Genomic DNA, 21004 nt, shown 5'->3' with positions numbered 1-21004 from the left:
TCGTGACTCGGACATCTTGTGGGTGTGGCGCTGGTATTGATACTGGATATCTTGCTAGTCAAAGTCTGTCTCCACGATCTTCGAGGAACCCTGACAGCAAACATTGTGTATTTTGTGATTTATCGATTGTTCCATCATCAGAAACCGACTGCTTTCATCCATAGTCCATTCTAGACCTTTGGCACATGAGACTGAGACTTGTGTCTCCTGTGCCTGGTTCAGGAACGGGGGTGAGGACTTTCGATTAAGCCGAAAAAGAGCAAGGAAGACATCTACGCCCGGGCCAGCTGAAGGCGCGTAACTTATGAGTCGCATAGACGGACTCGAATGTCGTGCTTGTCATGTCGATTCCGCTGTTCAGGGTGAGGCTCACCGAGGACGGACTTGGGATTCGTTCGTCTCAGTCAGTTTGATCACGCGCACTGCCCTGGCTTCCAAGTTCCTCACTTATACCGTTGTGCCCCTGTCCGTCAGGAGACAGACTGGTGATTCTACATTGTTCGTGATGGTCGACGGCCAAGCCCAAGCCCAAGCCATCGCCGCTCGCTACCAGAGAGTGGGATCCTGTTCTTGTTCTCCCCTGCAACGGTCGCCTCTCCCGAGTGGATATCTACTTTCGAAGCAAATTGCTTCACAGAGTTGGGCTCTAACCCCGCAAACAACCTTGTTGATTCATCTTATTGTATACCAGTACAATTCAGGGTCAAGGTCAAGGCTTTTGCATTTCACACGATGGTCATGAGGTCAAGCCTACGTGGGATTTGAAGCACGGTCAGTCAACCAATTTTGGGCAGAGTTGAGGATGCTTACAGTGGAGTTTAACTACGAGGGTAATGCGCCAATTTGGTTCGTAGAGACTCACATCACGTTGCATCGACCACCAAAGGCTCTTATCGGCTAATGATAGAATAAGAAACATGGTAATACTTATTTACTTCCGTACATACATACTTCCACTGGCCCATTGTTTCGCCAACTAGGTTTGAGCCTCTTTGATCGGCACCAAGAGCTACAAACGGTAAGTCAGGGCGGGTTGAAGATTAACTCAATTCAAGGGATGAGCTGTCTGGCGGGTTTCCGCATTAGGTTCTTTTGTGTTGGTTATTGAATAAGTGATACCTATATCTGGATTGAAGTGTCGATGGCTGGCTTGCGGCATGGCTTGGAGAAATGCCAACAGAGTGATATCGGAAACTTGACCTCTTGGTTGACTCAGACTATACGTCTACTGTAGATAGAGCAGAGGGTTGGTTGCGCGTTCCGAACTCACACTTTTTACCCGGTGTATCATTGAGAGAGTAACTATGACGCTCGCAGGAATCATCATATTGCTTTCGGGAATCCATGGCCCAACACACAGACACACACACATTGTACGCGCGCAGGCACGGCAGCTTCTTTACAGCCATGATGGAAATACTATGTCTCGTAAAATCTCTCGGGGTTTCATCAACAGCATTATCACAACCGCCCTCCTCTCGCTTGCGCCCCCATGTTGGCTGGAAAGCCCACGCTGGAACCTCCCACGCTTTTAAGAGACACCCCCCCACGCCCCCCTTCTCTGAGGCTTCTCATCTTGTTCTACAGCGCAGGCAAGGTAGCAACTCAGTAAGGTGTATCTGTATGTACAGAGTTGGCTGTTTTGATGCTACGGATGGAATTGCCAATCGACCTTTTGCAATGGCGTGAGTTTGCGTGCGACCTTATAAGATTGCAGTTATTGGTGCACTGGAGCTGTATGTATGTACTGTCGAACTGTACATGGCTCTGACTGATAACGAACGGACGAACTTTTGCTCTGCAACACTGAAAGGATATTCCCTGACAACCCCACGTCTGGGGGCGAGCTATGAACCTCGATCACACCGGGCTGAATTATCTTTCCGTGTCTCTGTACTTTTCTCGATCTCGACCATATCGCTCCTGAAGTCGTTGCAACTAATACGTTTGTAGCTGTAGAGTCGGGAATTATATGAAAGTAACCTGAGACAGATTCATGATACGTATCCGTGCTGTTTCCCCTCAGGGTCCTCACGCCAGTCTCCAAAACAAGACGACAGACACCCTCGTTACCCCAGCGGCTCATCGCCGCAAGCCGAGCATCCAAGTCAGACATTTCAAGACATTCATTCGCCAATGTTGAGGTAGGTAGGCGCTTGAGAGCTGTGGAAGAAAGATGAAATTCTAGATACTTGTCGAGTCTCCCTTGACTTGGCCTTGACTTACTTGGTCTAGGAAATAGAATGAGAAAGAGAATCTCGCCTAGACTTCTGTCGCCATCTCTAGCATATACTGGACGTGCATGCGTGTGGAGTACATATGCATGCATGCATGCATATACGGTACGGTAGATAGATACGTTCACCTTACCTGTGTAGATGGATGCAGTTTAGCTGGCTGACTGGTAAACACCAAAGAGGATCAACGTACTGCTCGCCAAAGCCTTGATAATTGACCGACCAGCCCTGGGCACAATCTCACCTACCTTACCTATTAGTTAGCTACTCTACTGCAACACGGTACCGCTGAGCTGGGGAAAGATTGAGGAGTACCCGAAGATGTGATCGGATATCAGGAAGATCATTGGATCTAGGCAAAGGGTCCCGTCTTCACCCGCCAGTCGCAACGCAGATAGATGCACCTCTAGTTACGGTAGCTCATGAGTTGAGTTGCTTGAGTTGCAGCAATACCTAGGTACCCAGTTACAATAATTACCGACTGTCTCTGTTGGTCACCTCAGTATTGCGACACTGCACTCCTCCCCTCACCGTTCCCCTCAACTACCGATAATCTGACCGTGGCCGCAGCAGCACTGTATCTATGTACATCCATCATTGTTTGTGTCTGCGTCTGTATCGCAATCGTAATCGCTCTCTGAAGTTTAAAGGTCTTCTCAGGAGGAGGAGGAGGAGGAGGTAGGGCGATTGAACGCCATCCACAATCATCTCATCGGTCCCTTGACATGATAGAGTTTATGGATTGTCGTCAGTGTCCTTGGACTACTATCTCAGGTCTAGTTAGTAGGTAGGAATGTACTCTACCGTACGGAGTACTGCCCTACTATAATTTTAGTAGTAATTGACCTGCGGTCTTGAGGATGAGGTCAAATCCGCCGTCGTCTCTGGTGGCTTCTTACCTTATCTCCCCCGCTCTCCCTTCCTTCTTGGTGACCTGAGTGATTGACTGACCTGCCCGTTTCTTTAGAGTCAAAACCAAATCAGTGCCTTCCTATTACCTAGTACCTAGGTATGTACTATTCCATCATCTCTCCCTCCCGTCGTTTTTATCCCCGCTCTTTCTCAGATTCGCCATGCCTTCTGACTATTTTACCTTATCTACCTATATTCCCTTCTCATCGTCTTCAATCACTGCGACTTATTCATTCCTCCAACTTCTTCATCCTCCTCCTCTTGCTTCTTTTCATTGACCAACCCAGTTGACCCGGAGCAGATTCAACCACCAACCACTACGCTTAACACCCACTGTAACCGTCTGCCCAATACCATCGCAGCGGGCGCAAGACTCCGCTATCCGGCCGGTGACCGAAGTGTCAGTGCATAACGAAACGAACAGTGACCAGCGAGCGACGGCGGGCAGAAGCACACACTGACTGACTGGACTCGACCAGACCACACCTGGACGGGTCCCCACGAAATTCGTCACCGCAACTGGGTCTGGGGGAGGTCTCTAGTCGCTTCAACGCCACCACGCCTCGACCAGGTTTAGCTCATCCCTGGCCTGCCATCCCCATCCATCCCTCGTACAGTACACGCCCAGGAAAACTCACACACCCACAACACCAGCGCCGGGTTACGCTACGTACTCCTCCGGTACAGTACGCTAGAAACTAGCCCCAAACAGAACCTGTCCACCTGCCCCCAAGAACCCCGGCTACGGCTATCGCCTGCTGTTTGCTCAAGCACTTGTCCGGGCCCTTTAGGTTGACTCTACGCCTGCAACTACAAACTACTATAAGCCTGGCCCCCCACCCAGATTGTGAAATCCATCCTATTCTCTATACTTCGTGCCCACGCTAGATCTTTGACTCTCTCGTCAATTCATCTCAAATTGATAGCATACCTAACATACGTTTTTGTTTGCCTTTGCACTCGTCTGTACCCATGAGACTCTAACCTCGAGCCCTCCCAATTTCACCTTCCCTGGGTGCTTCGGCATTGACAAAGATTCCTTCGGTTTTCCTCACACTCCCATCATGGCTGTCGTTCTTCCATCCGACGACAACGGTTACTTCGCCGGCTCCGGACTACGACGCTCACATTCTCACTCCAACTTCAGCTCATCGAATTCACCATTTTCCACGTCTTCTCACCTCAGCGACCATTACAAGCCTGCATCCAAGTCTTACGCCGAATCTAACTCTTCATCTGCTCCCTCGTCTCCCCGTACCGTCCACGCCGACTCTGTCGATCTCTCCTACGCATCTACTCCTGCCACTAATCTCTCTATTGCCTCTGACTACGACGACAACATTGGACTTGCTGAATCACCTGAAGATCACTTCATGTTTCCATCCTTTGCGCAGGAGAAGTTTTATGTTCACCCAGAGATCCGCCCTGAAATCCACCATGATGACAACCTAGAGCCACCGCCCAGTCCCCGAACCGGCGACTCTTACACTGTTTCTCCTGCGGAACACGAGAACTCTGAAGAGGTCTCTGATGATACATCAAGGCCCGAAACGCCTGAACATGAAAAGTCCGAACATGCAGAGGACGACACTGCAGTGTCAAGTCGACCATCCCGCCAGGTGGACTATCTATCTCATGAGTGGAGAGAGGAAGATATCTGGTCATCATGGCGATATGTCGTCACTCGACGGGGGGAGTTCCCCAACAGTGCTCGGTTAGAGAATGCTTCTTGGAGGACCTGGATGAAGGCCAAAAATAACCTGAAGACCATCTCCCCCGAATCTCTCAATTGGTTTGTTTCCCTCAAAATATCCCATTTGACTCTACTAAAATGCTTACGTTCTCTAGGCTTAAGGATTGTGATGTCACCTGGCTCTATGGCCCATTGCAGTCGGGACCCAAGAACCTCCATCCTACACATACTGAGCCTTCGAGCGTGTCGTTATCCAAAGCTGACTCACTGGTCAACCTCAACAAGAAGCCTATCCTAAAGAAGAGAAGCATGTCCGAAGTGATGCTTCAGCGATCACTGTCTACAGCTTCATTATTAAAGCAGGCCACCGCGGCTGTCAAGGCCCAAGAGACAAGAGGAATTCTTCGACCACACCTCGGTCGCTCATCAACAGATTACTTCGCCTATCCCTTCGCATCACGTCGGTTGAGTGGAGACAGCAGCAGCGTTGCTCCTTCAGTCGAGTCATCTGGAATCATTTCTCCCAACTCTGAGCGAAAACACATTCATTTCAATGAGCAAGTCGAGCAATGTATAGCTGTCGAAGCCAAGGGCGAAGACGAGGATGAAATGGTTGATGAGCACTTTGCTTCAGATAGCGACTCAGATGATGGCGTGATGATGAAACGAGTCAGGACCAAAAAGAGGCCTATTTCTCGACGCAAGACTATGAAGTCAAAGCCAGCTGCTGAAGGCAAGACAATCGCCATGTTGCCGTCCACCACCCTCAAGTATCGGGAAGACACCCCTGAGCCACGAGAGACTGCAATGAAGCACTCCCGAAGCCCTCTCATGTCTCCTTCATCTTCACAGGAGACGCTAAGACCTACTAAGCAATCAGGGAAGTTCTTTTTCGGTGAGGAAGACCACGACGATGGTCTTGACGACGCTTTATTAAGTCCCCGCTCAGGGTGGGCGTCACCTCCCAGCGAAGGTGCCAATGGAGGCCTGAGCAGATCCATCTCGTCAGGCAGTCTTTGTGAGGAGCCTGCGGGCATGCGACGCACACCATCCGGTATGTTTATGCCTTATGAGGAGGGCGAAATACAATCCGGAGACGGCATTTTCGGTCGAGTTATTGACACAGTCAATACAGCCCGTGATATCGCCCACGTTATTTGGAACGTTGGCTGGAGGAAGTAATGGATACACAAGCGTTCGACTTTTAGCGACGCGATTGGAATTTGAACAAGCTTATGAGCTTGTGACTCACTAAGCGTGAGCTGAAACGACGCCATGACAACATAAAAAAAGCGCATCTATCTATATACGGGAATTTCGGAGATAATTGGCATTGATCCGCCATACTACCGCGACTATCAGGAAGCAAAGGCTTGTTGACGGAGAGCCTGTGCCAGTGTCACGACAACATCTTGGAGAGTGGCCCCGGAATCGCATTTCTATCTTTGATACACGGTCTGTAACAACGAATGGAGACGAAAAGGCTAAAGAAAAGCACCGTGTTTATTGTGGAAGAGCTGGGGTAGCTGCGAGGGATTTTCATGGGTAAAGGAGAGGCAGCTCACACCAAAGGCGCCATCTTTGGTTTTCAGGCTTTTCTTTCTACGATGGAGCAACCTACCCCTGACGCCCCCGGTACCCGGGTTCCGATTACGAAATCGGGGCAACGGGAAAAAGCCATTCCAGAGGTCACAGGCCCGGGGGATATTCGGCGTTATAGTTTTTTGTTCCCGTCTTTCTTTTGTGGCAAGGGTTTTGTTTTTTTCACTTCATGATATCCCATGGGCAAGTGGGTACTACGGATCACAGACGGCCTCGGGCGGTTATGGACGGATCAGGAAAGGGAAGGGTACAGGCCATGGGGTCAATTGATTTTTTTCGGCGACTACGGCGACTCTACGGAACGGTCAAGGCCAGGCAGGACAGGGACAATTTAAACAAAGGAAGAAGAAGAAGGACACAAACGGCAAATGGCAACAGGACCGGGTCTTCAGTGCGTGCGTTGGTGAATTGGTTGTACATAAAAGACAGGGGGTTTGCATCTCGACGTACTCGGGCGGACCGGACGGAAGCCGTTACAAAACCACACAAAAGCATTCATGATATAATAATATGGTGTTCCCATCATCTCGATATTTTTGAGTATTTGTCCATGTGAGAATCTGTGCATGCTTCCCTATAGCCTAACGTGGCATACATTTATTTCGTCAACACAACGCAGGTCAATAATAAGTAAGCTTGACAGGGGACAAATGAGAGTTTTGACTTTGCCGTCCCTTGCTGATCATACTGGCCCTGAAAACTTAGTCGTCCTAGCCTTTACCTCTTGCAGACAAAATTCGACTTTGCCACATCCGAAGCGCAGCTTTACGAAACGGTCCAATCAACACATCCTCTATGTCGATCACCAATTGAGATGCAAAGCAGCAAAATTGTTGGGGAAACAGGACGCGGGCTGGTCTGTTCTCTCTGTGCGCGTGACCTCATTCCACGTGCCCTAGCGAAGTGCCCCAGAGTGTCAAGTACTTGTCTGTCAAAAGAGACGCTGTAATTCGTAGTACGGCTGTTTTGGCAGGGATATGGGTTGTTTGAAAGGATGTCGTGTGAGTGTGTCTGCCCGTGAGGCTATTAGCCGAGGATATGATGCTGCTTACGACCCAACAGCAAGGGAAGACTTCCGTCGATGGTCACTTGCGACATGCGGTATTGGCATCGATGGAATTTTGTTAATAGGTGGTTCTATAAATGGATGATCTACTGTACATCTCATGCTTTTGATTCCCAAAGCTATCGCAAGTTTGTGCTGGTCATGTAAAAAATATGGTACAGGTATGTTACAAGTGACGTGCATCGGGCAAGGGGGAGATCTGTCGTCAGCGATGTATTCCCCCCTTAAAATGGTTAAAATGGGTATCGTACAGTGCATTTCAAGCACGACACCCCCGAGGACCACTTCACTGCTGATGTCAATCAAGTCTTAGGCAAGAAACCCCAGGTTTTTCTTACGCAGGGGGCAACTCGATAGGATGTGCGAAAATGCGGGGAAGAGATGAGCGACTCCACGTCAGTCGATGGCTTATTGCTGAGAGCCATTGAGAAAAAGGCGGAGAGACATTGGAGCATGGGGACAGAGGAAAGAGACGTGAGACATAAACACCGCCAATCTCACTCACGATGCTGCAAGCCATGGTTTCGCCGTCAAGGCGGTGACGCTCAAACTTAGTGTTTCTTTCCACCCCAACAAAGTCTTGCTTCGAGAAGACCAAAGAAGACCCTGGGGCGCAGCTCACGAGGCCGGGGCCAGGGACGCGGCGTCCGGGGAGAGTGCCGGCTGGCTAACGTCTCTGTAGTTCTGCCCGGGTGTTTGGATAGTGCTTGAGCGCTTTGACAAACATGCTGCGAGCGTGAACGTTGACATTTGCCAGCTCAACATCGAACTTGTCGCCCACCTTGATATCCTTGATGAGCACGAGGCCATCGATACCGTCGGTGGATAAGAGGGCCGGCATATCAAATAAGTCTACCCGACCGGACACGCCTTGCTTCCAACGAGCATCAACTGTAAAACTCATGCGCTTAGGTGCTGTCCCTTCAAACTGCCAGGCCCGCACAACCGCCATGAGCATCCACTCTTGGGTGCCGCGAGACACAGTCCGGGCCATTCTCTCGCGCATACGCAACAGCGAGAGCGTGTTGCGAAGTGTCTCCTCCGTGAACGGCAATATGTCATTCAGATCATCAGTCTTGGGGTCTAGCCTGCGGTTCACCTGCCGCTCATGTGCCAATGCTGCATGAATTTGCCAGTGGACAATGAGGTCAGAGAAGCGGCGAAGAGGAGAAGTGGCTTTCGCATACATGTCCAGACCGAGCATGAAATAAGGGCCGGGTTCTGCCGACATCTCGATGCCACCAGTCAAGCGTGTCAGCTCCTGACGTTGCGCTCCTGAAGGGGCGATGCCCTTCTCGAGCAGAGGGTAGAGCTCTTTCGTGGCGTATTCGAGAAGTTTTGTCTTATTCGTCTGCGAATGGGCGTCTCTTCGGTATGGTAAAGGGATTTTACGGTCAGAGCTCCATCGAGCAGCAATCTCACCGGCAAGCACCATTGTGTTAGTCACCACAGAGGCACCGTTGAATGCGTCGTAGCCGACCTTGATATAGGGGTCAGCTGGCAGGACCTTGGTTCCTTCTGCCTGCTCCATGGGGACATCTTCGAAAGCCACAGTAACGGAAGCGCCTGGCAAGAAAACAGGCCAGGCCCCCTTCTCCAGACGCCTTTTCCTGAGAGCCTGAGACAGACGGTGAAGGATCAGAAGGTCCTCTTTGCTCCTGTCATCCAAGTTCTTAGCTGACATCAAGGGGCGGTTTGGTGCCACATCCAACTTGTCAGGTGGCTCGCCAACAACAAGAGTCTGGTCAGATACTGGAGGGGGTGGAGGTTCGTTACAAAACTCAGCAACATCTCTTGGATCCAGGTACTTGACATTGTGCAAAGTACCTGGCTCGATCTTGTAGTCTAGAAGATCTCCGTACTCGTTAAGCCTGGCACTAAAGGTCAGGGCTGGTCGACCATCGGCAAGCGAGTATTGTTCAACCAAACTGCCCGACTTGTAATCTCCTGAATTTTCCAGACCCAGATCGTTTGGAAGCATGGCCTGAAAGTGGCCAGGAAGGTAGATATTCTCGGGTATTAGCTCGAGGAACCTGCCCAGCTCAGAGTTGGGTCGAATACCGGATGCTGGATCGGCTGTATGCACGTGAATCCAGAATTCGTCAGGTTTGTCTGTTCGTTCTAAAGAGATGCCATCATCAATAAGTATTGTAGAAGGGGCGTCAATGCAGAAGACAGGGGTGTTGGCCCAGTCTCGTCTGGCACCCTCCGCCACGTCTGGTCGAGTTGAGTCCTCGATATTAACTGGAGTCTCTCGAATGAGGCCGCCTCCACTCTCAATCTTGATTTCAGGGAAACGAACTTTATAGCGGGATGGTATTTCCCACGGTGGGATTATCCCCAACTCTTGTAAGAAGGTCCATGCGCAAGACTGATTCAGGTCAGCGCCCTCATATAGATCCAGAGCTCGCAGAATGAGAGAACCATCAGCGTGGAAGTGTGATGAATCCTCGAACAAGTCGTAGCTTGCCCACCACTCAAGAAAGCGGATGAACTCCATGTGCTTCCTGGACCATTCACCGGTTTCAAGGGTGACTCCTTTAGTCGGAGCGAGGATTCCATAAGGTGTCCACGAACGCTTATCTCTGTTGGCAAGAACGATTTGTCTTGCCTTGAGAATGAAAGTACCAAATGCTGTTTCCGACATATCAGAAGACGTCATATTTCCTGACGTCTTTGCCATGAGATGAATATACTCGCGGATCATGAGAGTCACTCGATTGATCATCATGAAATCCTGATACGGGAAAATCTCAAAGAGATGATCCTTTCGATGGCAGTCAGTCGAAGGGCTTAATGGCCTGAAAATAAAGTCGTTTCGTAGGAGCGCTGTGTGAACTGCGTATAAAGCAGCAGGAGGAAACTGGGTGCCCTTTTTGAGGGAATTGGGTAACAACAAGTCGGCAAGCTCGAACAGACTCAAGTATTTGGTCTTTTTCCCATCTGAGACCAGTGATCTTGCCCTGTCTAGATTGTTAAGACTTGTCTGGAAGGCCTCGTCCGCTTCCAACATGAAATTCTTCATTTTGTTGATCAGATGAGCACCAACGCCTCGCCCAGGGCCCTGGTCTTGTTTGCGTAATTCTTCGTACTCGTCCGCCGTGGCATTGGGAGGAATCAGAGAGAGAACTGGCTGCAGCTCCTTGGCGGCGGCGAACTTAGACACTGAGAAGAGCGCCGAGAAACCCATGCTCATCACCCATCTTCCAGTATTGGTATAAAAGTGATACCGTTGACCAAAGAACCCCAAGTATATAGCAAATAAGGGTGTCCGGGAGCCAGGCTGCTTCATTTCAACAAGATCGCCTGGAGCATGGGACTTGTGCCCAACAATGCCGACTTCAGCATCCTCCTTACTGTAGTTCTCATCTGGGCCCACCATACTCACTGAATCAGACTTGAAATTATCCAATTCGGATGAGCCAGTAGATTGAGGACGTGTGTTGCTATTGGTGACAGTGTTCCAGAAGGTAAGATCCGGGACAATTGGGGTTACCTCCCTGTCAGGGTCGTTGATAGCAACCCATTCATGCAATCTTTGCCGAATTGGCCTCTTGTCTACTGCGGGTGAAGTTTTGGGAAGAGATGTGGGAATGTTGGTCTTTCCAAAGGCACCCCGAGGACGGTTCTTGGTTGAGGTAGCGTACTAGGATTTGTTAGTCCATGACATGTTCGACATGGTGCGAGATGAAACAAACGGTATAACGTCCACTCGAGGACCCCAAAGGCGGAGAAAAAGAAGATCGCAATCCATTAGGGCAGTTCGAAAGACATCTGCAGCAAACGTACGGACGACCTGCGGACCGTAGCATTTTTGCAGTATATCACAAATACCCTGTATCAAGCAAGGTAATTACGGATACAACTCGAAATTTTGAAGCCGACGCGAGGCTGAAAATTTTACTAACTAAGGTACTGCGTGTTGGGCAACTTTCACAATCGCGAGGTCACATGACATGGCGCTTTCCACTTTAACTGAAGTCCACGGAGTAGGTACCTATTAGCCATTCATTTGGGCAAGAGCCACCCTGGAACCCATGGATTTCTCGATAACTCAAGCTACTAGGTACCTCTAAGGTAGTGCCTTGAAGAAAGTATGGAAGAGGTAAGGTAAGGTGCCTTTACGACCTTACCTTAGTACCTGAACTTGGACTTGTACAATCACTCATCATGAATACCACCACCTCACCGAAATGTTGCATCGGTGCACATACGTTGGTGCTCCCCGTCTCACCGCATGCTTCACGGAAACCTAACCTATCAGCAAAAGGGGTTCGATTGAGAAGGCATTGAATTCGCTACTATTATTGGCAATAATCCAAATCGACAATCAATTCAGCCCGGAACTACCAGCTAATGGCGAGTAGTTCCGTTCTGAGAGACGTCTAGAGATAAAGACCTTCTCTAATTGGAAGGGTACCCTGCTCTGTCCGGCTGCCGAGCATAGCCTAAATAACGACGGCTTGGAGCCAAGCAGCGCGCGAGATTCACTTCATTTGAGCAAGAGACGATTCCGATGGATCGACATTGCAAATCCTATACAGGGGCTGCTATTGATCCAGAGTCTTACATACAAATGAGCAGATCACCAAAACACGAGAACATCAGTCAATTAATTCACTGTCTGTTGACTTGATGCCAACTGACGCTTCATCGCAGAGTACAGCCCATCAAAAGCCGGAAAGGCTAGAGCGTCTCGGGCAAGACGAACTGCCGTGCGATGTGACGGTGAATACGAAGTGCAATTATAAGATTGAGGTTCCGGCATCAAGCCTAGCTGCTTCGACCTGCGAGAACCCGACCACCGACTGACAAGCTTTTGCCCCGGCTTTCTCGGATTACTATATCTATTAATTCCCCGCATATGGAGGCTGCAAGATAATATCTGTTGTGCCGACAGGGGGGCCTTTTAAGACAGGAACTTCTGGCCCTGTCCTGTTGCCAATACGAGGCAGCTGTTAATTACGCAAAGGCTCAGACTGAGAGAAAGTGACGACAAGGCGACTCGCTGAGCGTCACTAAAACAAATAGAACGCTTGAACGGAAACCCCTGGGTCCACAAGCGCGAAGCCACCTCCGCTAGGGTAAATTGGGGGACCATGGCAGATGCAGGAACAATCTCTTGACCCCACTCGCCGACGAACCGACTGATTCGAATTTCGAACAGAGTCAAGAACCGGCATGACATGAGGATTGTTGTTTGTATAGATGAAATTTGTGAAGCAAGATACCGCGATAGCCGGGGCGCTGCCCTTGGAGGCGATTCTACCTTGGAGATGCTAAAAGACTAGTCTAAACGTGATGCGCAACTTGAAAGCTCATCTCCTGCGCGGGTTCACATCAATCGCGCATCTCAATCGATGTCAACTCATCTCGATTCCCCTTGTGAATAGTCAAGTGACCAACCAACGGTCAGAGAAGCCTCGTCCTTGGACTAATATCGCTTCTTATTCACCACAGGTTCTCGCGACGGAGGCAACCTTGACCGCTTAGCTAGCTGATTGGTCTCGAACACTCGACCCCTCCTAAACCACCTTATTTGGGAGAGGCATGGCATCGACAACGTGAGCAAATGCCCCTTGGGCTGGTTGAACCCACGAGATTGCATCGTGCCCCGTGCTCCACAACCTTCTCCTTTTCGTCCATAACCCCGGCCAAATGCTGGGGTTTCTAGCGCTGTCAAGGCAATGATAGACATATTGCACCAACAATGGTCCACGTTTGGGACTGGGCGACTAGCACCCCCAGCTCATTTCATGAGGCACAGGGCACATGAGGACAGGCCAGGGACAGACGGGTACCTGAGTTTTGGCCTCCAAACGCCGCTATCGTGCATCATCTCAGGTACCATCTCAACCGCTATTCTCGACTAGGGCCATCCTTTGTCAATGCCATGACCCTCTGGGCACTGCAGCCAAGGCAAAACAGACCGGGTTGCAGGTAGAGGCAATAACAGTCGATCTGCTCATAATATGCCGCTCTCCTCCTCTTCTTTTCTCTGCTTTTTCTTTTCCCTCACGGTTCCATCCTTCGCGAATCTAGAGAGCATCTCGTTAATTTTCGCTTTCGTCCTCTCGTTTTCCTCTATTCCATTAACCGCTTCACTCTTTTAGCGGGCATTCGTTTCCTACGCCAACTACAAACTCTTACATTTACGTACAGTACTTGACTTTTCGGAGCTTTTTTCAATATGAAGGGAGGACTTGCTGCTGCCGCCGTTGCGGCCATGGCTACCGGTGCCCAGGCCGCTTACCCTCACCACCGCCGGGCTCATGAGATGTTCCGACGTGGTGGAGAGGTCTGCGTTCCTACCTGCACCACCATCTGGACCACCTACTATGGAGAGCCTACTCGTATGTCAATATATCGGTATTCAGTAGTATAAACGCTAATCGCTGCTTCAGTTGTCCCCAACCCTCCTTCTGCCCCCAAGCCCACCAAGGAGGCCGTTACCACTCATGAGGCCGTCAAGCCCAAGCCCACCACCGTTCATGAGGTTCCTACCTATGAGGCTCCCAAGCCTGTTGCTCCCACCACCACCAAGGTCGTCCCGGTCATCCCCGTCCCGACTCCGGAGGAGTACAAGTGCCCTACTCCCGGCACTTACACTTTCCCTGCCACCACCATGACCGTCACTGAGTCCACCACCGTTTGCGTTGGCGAGACCACCAAGGTCCCCGCTGGAACCCACACCTTGGGAGGTGTCACCACCATCGTTGAGACTGCAACCACAGTCACTTGCCCCTACGCCAAGGAGACCGAGCACGAGGGTGTCGTTACCAGTGTCATTGAGACCACCACCTATGTCTGCCCATCTGCTGGCACTTACACCATTGCTCCTATCACCAAGACCTGCGAGGAGGAGACCGTCATCGTCTACCCTGTCCCTACCAGCTACGCTCCTGGTACTTACACCGCCCCTGAGCAGGTCGTTACTGTCACCGAGACCGACTACGTGTATGTCTGCCCTTACTCTCAGTCCGGTGTCCCCGCCACCACCAAGGTTCCCGAGGCCCCCAAGCCCCAGCCTCCAAAGGAGACCAAGCCTGTCTACGAGGCTCCCAAGTCCCAGCCCGAGGTCACCAAGCAGGAGCAGCCTACCAAGCCTGTTTATGAGGCTCCCAGCAAGGTCCCCGAGACCACCAAGGCGCCTGTTTACTCTGTCCCCGAGACTCCTGCTTCCACCAAGCCCGCCTATGAGAAGCCCTCCGAGGCTCCCAAGTCCAAGACCCCCAAGAAGCCTTCCAGCCCCGGAAGCCTGAAGGGTGGAAACGACCACTACGGTATTACCTACACTCCCTACGTCGCCTCTACCGGCAAGTGCAAGGGTGCCGACCAAGTTGACAAGGACATTGCTGCCCTCAAGGAGGCTGGTTTCCAGATCATCCGATCTTACTCTACTGACTGCGATACACTCGAGACTGTTGCTCCCGCCTGTAAGAAGCACGGCATTGACATGATCGTCGGTGTTTTCGTCAAGGCCTCTGGCTGCACTTACGAGACCCCCGAGATCAAGGCTCAGGTCGACGCTTACGCCGAGTGGGCCCAGTGGGATCAGGTCAAGCTCTTCACTGTTGGTAACGAGGCTATCATGAACAAGTTCTGTTCTCCCCAGCAGCTTAAGGAGCTCGTCACTGTCGTCAAGGAGAAGTGCTCCGGTTACACCGGTCCTTACACCATCGCCGAGACCCTCGACATCTGGGAGCGCGAGGATGTTCAGGGTGCTATCTGCGACATTGTTGATGTCACCGGTGCCAACATCCACCCTTACTTCAACCCCAACACCACCCCTGACATGGCTGGTGAGTTCGTCGCCGGTCAACTCGAGATCCTCCGTGGTATCTGCAAGGGCAACGATGTCATCAACCTGGAGTGTGGTTGGCCCTCAAGCGGTAACTGCAACGGCGTTGCCTGCCCTGGCAAGTCTGAGCAGGCCAAGGCTATCAAGTCCATCCGCGAGAGCTGCGGTGACAAGACCGTCTTCTTCTCCTTCGAGGACGATCTCTGGAAGGAGCCTGGTGCTTGCAACTGTGAGCGAAGCTGGGGTTGCGGCTCTTCTTTCACCGGCTACTAAGCAGTTCTGGATACTCCAGTTCTGATTGCAGCGTGCCCAAGCGTCCTCTGTACGATTCAATCTTCGGAGCATGCTGAATGTTGTACATAATCATGACCAACACCGCCCGGCCACTCACTTCTTCTTCCTCGTGCAACCCTCTTCTCTTTTTCTCGCCACCGTCCATGCGGTGATTCACATCATTGACATCCAACAAGAGCCTTCGGGAATGGAGTCCGAAAGCCGACGGTCTTCTCCCTCTCTCAGGCCAACTCCAGACATCCGCCTCAGGGGGCAATGCATTGTTGCGCGCGTACATGCGTGCAATAGATTGAGGGAAACGAATCTGGTCGGGCGGTCGAGGACGACCTTCTTGATGAATCCTGTTTTTCTTCCACTGTTCAAACGACATGTGAACTCTTGTTACTATGTCATCTTTCCATATGTGTTATTTGCGGCAGCACTTCTTTACGGTAGACGCGTCTTTATGGCTCTTGAGCGACGAGGTAAGCGAAAACCTTTTCTTGAGAGAAAGATGATCTGTATGTATGATCTATACTATAGCCGGGTTGTCATTCAGCCTCTGCTTCATAATGCTGTAATTCACTAGTATCTCTTCACTTGCCATTGTGCTATGTCTCGTGAGCTATCGTATACACAATCCTTTCCTAAGTCGTCTCGTCCTAGTATCGTCTGGTGACCAACTCCCCCACGCTACTGAACACTCTAACTACCTAAGACATAATGTACCAAAACAGGTCTCTTAACTCATGGCAGATGTATCATAGCAGCCACTAAGGCGCCAATAACAGTAGCGAACCGTCCACGTCTGGGACATCCAGCCCTTTAACCACTCAGGCCTCCTAGAATAAGATAGCAAGTGTCTGATCAGATCGATGACAAGCTCGAAGAATTGGAACCGGAGGATTTTATCAAGGCGATCAACGTTATATCACAGCCGTGCTTGACACACAAGCCAGCAAGATACTGGTGCTTCACCCCAATCGGCTTTGCATTCTTAGCAGTGATCTACAAGAATAAGAACAAGTAAATGGACGTGATGCTTGGTCACGTCAGCTTAGCGAAAGATAGTCTAATAAATAAACAGAAAAAGTCTTTTGTGAAGCCCGCGTAGTTCTAGCACAGCTTTCAACTTGGCAAACTTCGAGTATTCGCCAGCATTCTAGCGGTCAAGGAATAGGTGAGACACGGTATATCTGGAATGACGATGAGACTCACGTGTCTCGGAGACTGTACCTGGATCGGTAATCACTGCTGCTTGACGAAATACATGGATGTCTTAGATCTGAGCATGTGGAACATGCCTTGTACTTTGGATGGTATTGTAACTGAAATAGCTGTGGTGTGTAACCACCGAGGAAATAGGGATCATGCAGATAGCCATGTCCATATTAGCTAGGTAGGGAGGAAGGTAGTCATTCGATATCGTCTTTGCAAAGCACATAGATATACAACTGACTTATACATCGCTCCTGTGTCCCAAAACTTACCCACAAGTCCAGACTGTCCCACTCACAGTGTGACAAAACCAAAGCTTCAAGAGCTCACTGATTGTGTGTACCATGTCCACAATAATGAAGATCCCGTCGCCAATGTCCTGATATCTGATATCTATAGTCTCCCAAACAAAGTGACCGGGCTCAGCCGTGAGCCCCCAGGATATTGATGTCGGTGATAAAGGGGGGAAAAAAGAGGAAAAGGATGAATAGCTTTGTAGTGAGGGTTTGTGTAGCTTGTGTAGCTTGTGTCTTCATATTGTAAACCATCGCCGCCCATATAGAAAGTGATGTGCTGTGAATGGCCAATGGTAATTTCTCAACATATCATGATATGACAAGCCAGAACAAAAGGGGTATAACGCTAGGAGGCAGTTGCTTAGAATGAATGAGAGTGACCAGCGAGGTCAAGCAAGTATAAAGATAATTTGTGAATCATACCAAGACGCTTTGTCTATCTGATTCGAAGGTGCTTGAAGCCATCGGGAAATGGTTTAGAAGATGGGTAAGGCATCCGTCGAAGCTGGAACTCGACGATAGCATTCACCGCTGCGTGTAAACTCATCGGGTTTATGGCGCCAATCGGCGGTGTCACCATCGACATAACGTTTCCAGTAACTGAAGAAATAGGGCTCGGCGGCACGGCCACATCGTTCAAGCTGAAGAAGGCCGCCACGATGACGGTCGCTCGCCAAGACATTGAGTTCATGCCCGCCGTTGGTAAATGCAATGCCGCCGATCTCACCAAAGAAATCGACTGTCTGCTTCCTGTTGAAAGTCTGAGCATCAACGATGTTGACAATGTCAGCCTCCTCGGCAGCAACGAGTACTCTCTCACCACTGCCGACGGGAGAGAAGCGCAAATTTCTCACACCAGCCATATCGGATCTGATAGTGCATAGAGGTGTACTAACACCCCGCGAGTCACACCAGCGACGAGCATCCCAGACCTTGACGGCCTTATCCTGGAAACCGGTGGCTACTGTCCTCCCATCATCGGACCAATCGCAGGCAAAGCCATAGTCGCGGTGTCCGGACAGTTCCTGTTGAATCTCGCCGGTATCGGCGTCGGTAATCAGTACCTTGAAGTCATCGCCAACCATGACTCTCAAACGGCCGTCAGGTGACATGCGCGTGCAGTTGAGCGCGAATCGATACCTGCTCTGCATCAAGAACTTCTGTGTAGAAAGGTCTAGAAGGCGGAATCCCTCGTCGTTACTGGCAATGGCAGCAACAGGACCAGAAGATCGCCGGGGTTGGTAGATCTGGACATGGTTGGTGATACCTCCCATATTTGCAGTAATGACACCTTCTGCAAAGTCTTTCTTGTCTTCCGAATCCAGGCTTTTGAGATAATATTCGCCATTGAAAGTACCGGCAAACATGGCACCATGGTTTGCATCAAGAGTAGAGATGAGAGCTCCCAGACCATGTATATGACTGTTGTTAAGTACGAGCTCTACTTTACCCGTGACTGGGTTGATTCGGTTGATTCCTCTCCTGCCAGGGTAGTAGGCTTGTGAGATCGAGGGACATGCTAGGACGCTCCGTAGCTGAAAATGAGCCAGGTAGACATCCTGGCGGATAAGGAACCTCTTGAATCTCATAAAGTTTTGAGTCGCGGGGAGAGCTGCATCATCCATGTGAGGCTAATTTGAGGTCAGCTCAGAAGACTCATTCAAAGGTAGCTGGCACTTACGCTCCATCTATCTGAGCCCTCCTTGTTGACATAATTCTTGAAAGTGGCACATCGTATTTGCCGCGCATACTCCCTAGTAGTGTTCATGGATGCCCAATCCAAGCCCTGTATATCATAGTCATCGCCTTGAAGGTCCTTGTACTGAACATCGCGGATGTGTGTATTCGCTTGACGGCGAACATCTTCTGGATAGGGTGCGTGAATCCGCGAGGGGGATGGGCAGGCGGAAGCATGAGCTTGGAATGCCCAGTGTCTCAAAAAGTCTACCAGGCCAAGATTTAGGGATCCAATCATAGTCGGGTTGGGGTTGCTTAGTAGTGGCTGGCCTAGAGCCTCTGCTGGCGAAGGAGACGCATTGCCCTCCAACGTAGCCATGTCTTGGATCACGACATCAACCCATGGCGCAGGAGGCGGAACAGAATTCATGATTAGGTCGTTGTCGACTGTGGTGGGCGGATGGAAGGCGGCTTGCGAAAGATGGTTAGGTGAGTGATTGATAGGGGTTGATTCATCATTGTCCCCATCAGATAGAACAGACTGGTCGTCCGTGAAGTGTTCAAGTTCGTCGAATGCGTCGTCGAGAGGAGCACCACCTTCGCTGTCGCTCATATCAATGTCATAATCCACGTCGTGGTAAGGGGGTATGTGGCCAGAGTTCAAGTCGAGGTATGTGGGAGATATCCAATAGTCGTCCAAGAAAGGTGGGTGGATGGAAGTGTCCAAATCAAGATCAATACCGTCCTGATGCTCTTGATCAGGGTCGGACTCAGACTCCGGGGGTTCAGACTCGGAATTATAGGTCTCGATGTAGGCGTTGGAGGAGAATTGGTCGGAATTGTTCTGGTCTGAGAAATCGGTGGCGATTGCAGTAGAAGAGCCGTCAGTCACTATCGCGAAAGTAGGTGCCTTGGAGATGGTATTTTCTTCGGTGGGGAACGCATCAGTCATAGGCGAATCGCCTGTGAATTCAGGGACGTTGTAAGATTCCTCTGTGCTAGGCAGGAGAGCTGGATTATATTGCGGCTGGCCACCATGAGCTTGTGAAGGAGGGCGGATGTTGAAGGTATTATAAGAGGCGCCGCTGGTTGTGAGTTGGTCCTCGGGTTGACGATGCTCAGCTTGGAAATCCTCGTCCCGCAAGAGAGCTCCAACAACGTTGACAGATGAACCGGCAAAAGAGGCTGTTGTATTTGTAGGCAACGGGGGGTTGTCTCGAAGGCGGCTCATGGACTTATGAAGAGCGGAGCGGCGCATCGTGAGGCCAAGGTCCAGCTCCGCGACGGAGCGAAGGGGGGAAGCCGAAGCTTTTCTACAGTCCGGCCGTGCTAGCGAGTCGAGGCAGAGCAGAAGGCTTCTGCATACGGGCAAGCTCCAAAAGGGGGGCTGAAGAGGCCAGAGAGACTTGGGCTATGGCTCTAACTTGGAATCTGGGTCGTTGGCGTGCTAGTGAGAAGCGCGCTGGCGGTCTAGCAGATTGGCGATTGCTTGCTTTTGATGGAGAAACAGGAGGCGGAAATGTCTCTGATTTGAACGCCGCAAGATGGACGATGGAGAGGGATGGGAGTGGGGGCGGTCCAGTTTAGACCGAAGGCGAGGGGACAGGCAGTCTGCAGTCCGTTTAACAGTGGGAGTGGGCTGCAGATCGTGTTGGACAAGTTAGGGCAAAATGGTGCGGTAAGCAGTGGTTGGGGCCTTGTTTCGGTGTCAAACGGCTGGTAGTGTCGAGATTGATGGGAATGGGGGCTGAGGGCTGAACTGAGCTGGAGGAGCGGGTATCGTATATTATTGTATGTATTATGGAACGACTATGAATTGTGGTCTATGTATGTCGAGTACAAAGCGAGTGAGGCGTCATGCTAGCAAGGGTACGGCCGGGCAGGGACAGGACGACAACAGCTGAGCTGAGATGGACGAGGCAACTTGCAAGTATGTAGGAACCCAAAGAGGAGGTCGAGGCAAGGGTTAGCTAGGCTGCGGCGAAGCAGAGTCATGGGCGAGGATGAGAATGAGCGGTATAAGATCAGATCGAACGATTTGTTGAGGAGGGAATGTGGTCATTGTTTTGGTCGAATGTGAGATACTCGAGGTCAAACATGATAAATGATGAAACTCGACAACAGGTAGGTACTTACCTGTAGGGAAGGGAAACTAGGCCCCTCGGTCAACTAGAAAACCTAAAGTGGCTGCCCGCATTTAGCACTCGGGGACAGAGCAGGGGAGGGGGG

General features: G+C 50.7%; 4 protein-coding genes across 4 annotated transcripts; 2 read left to right on the top strand and 2 right to left on the bottom strand.

Annotated features, from left to right (window-relative positions):
- Positions 1–4213: 4213 nt before the first annotated feature.
- FTJAE_11569 (uncharacterized protein) lies at positions 4214–6024 on the top strand (the record flags this gene model as incomplete). Its single annotated transcript, XM_037344524.1, has 2 exons — positions 4214–4941; positions 4998–6024. 2 exons carry the CDS (start codon positions 4214–4216, stop codon positions 6022–6024), a joined length of 1755 nt encoding a protein of 584 aa, XP_037201372.1.
- Positions 6025–8177: 2153 nt separating this feature from the next.
- On the bottom strand, positions 8178–11264 carry FTJAE_11568 (mitochondrial cyt-4; the record flags this gene model as incomplete). Its single annotated transcript, XM_037344523.1, has 2 exons — positions 8178–11156; positions 11217–11264. 2 exons carry the CDS (start codon positions 11262–11264, stop codon positions 8178–8180), a joined length of 3027 nt encoding a protein of 1008 aa, XP_037201371.1.
- A 2436-nt stretch (positions 11265–13700) lies between these two features.
- On the top strand, positions 13701–15584 carry FTJAE_11567 (beta-glucosidase btge; the record flags this gene model as incomplete). The annotated part of the gene is made up of 2 exons (XM_037344522.1): positions 13701–13863; positions 13915–15584. The coding sequence occupies 2 exons, from the start codon at positions 13701–13703 to the stop codon at positions 15582–15584; spliced, it is 1833 nt and encodes a 610-aa protein (XP_037201370.1).
- A 1990-nt stretch (positions 15585–17574) lies between these two features.
- On the bottom strand, positions 17575–20033 carry FTJAE_11566 (vegetatible incompatibility het-e-1; the record flags this gene model as incomplete). Its single annotated transcript, XM_037344521.1, has 2 exons — positions 17575–18729; positions 18780–20033. 2 exons carry the CDS (start codon positions 20031–20033, stop codon positions 17575–17577), a joined length of 2409 nt encoding a protein of 802 aa, XP_037201369.1.
- Between the last annotated feature and the right edge of the window lie 971 nt (positions 20034–21004).

This window comes from Fusarium tjaetaba (genome assembly GCF_013396195.1).
Source record: "Fusarium tjaetaba strain NRRL 66243 chromosome Unknown NRRL66243_c0000286, whole genome shotgun sequence".
NCBI lineage: Eukaryota > Fungi > Ascomycota > Sordariomycetes > Hypocreales > Nectriaceae > Fusarium > Fusarium tjaetaba.
The sequence above is the reverse complement of the archived record's forward strand: the minus strand, read 5'-3'. Positions and strand labels throughout refer to the sequence as shown.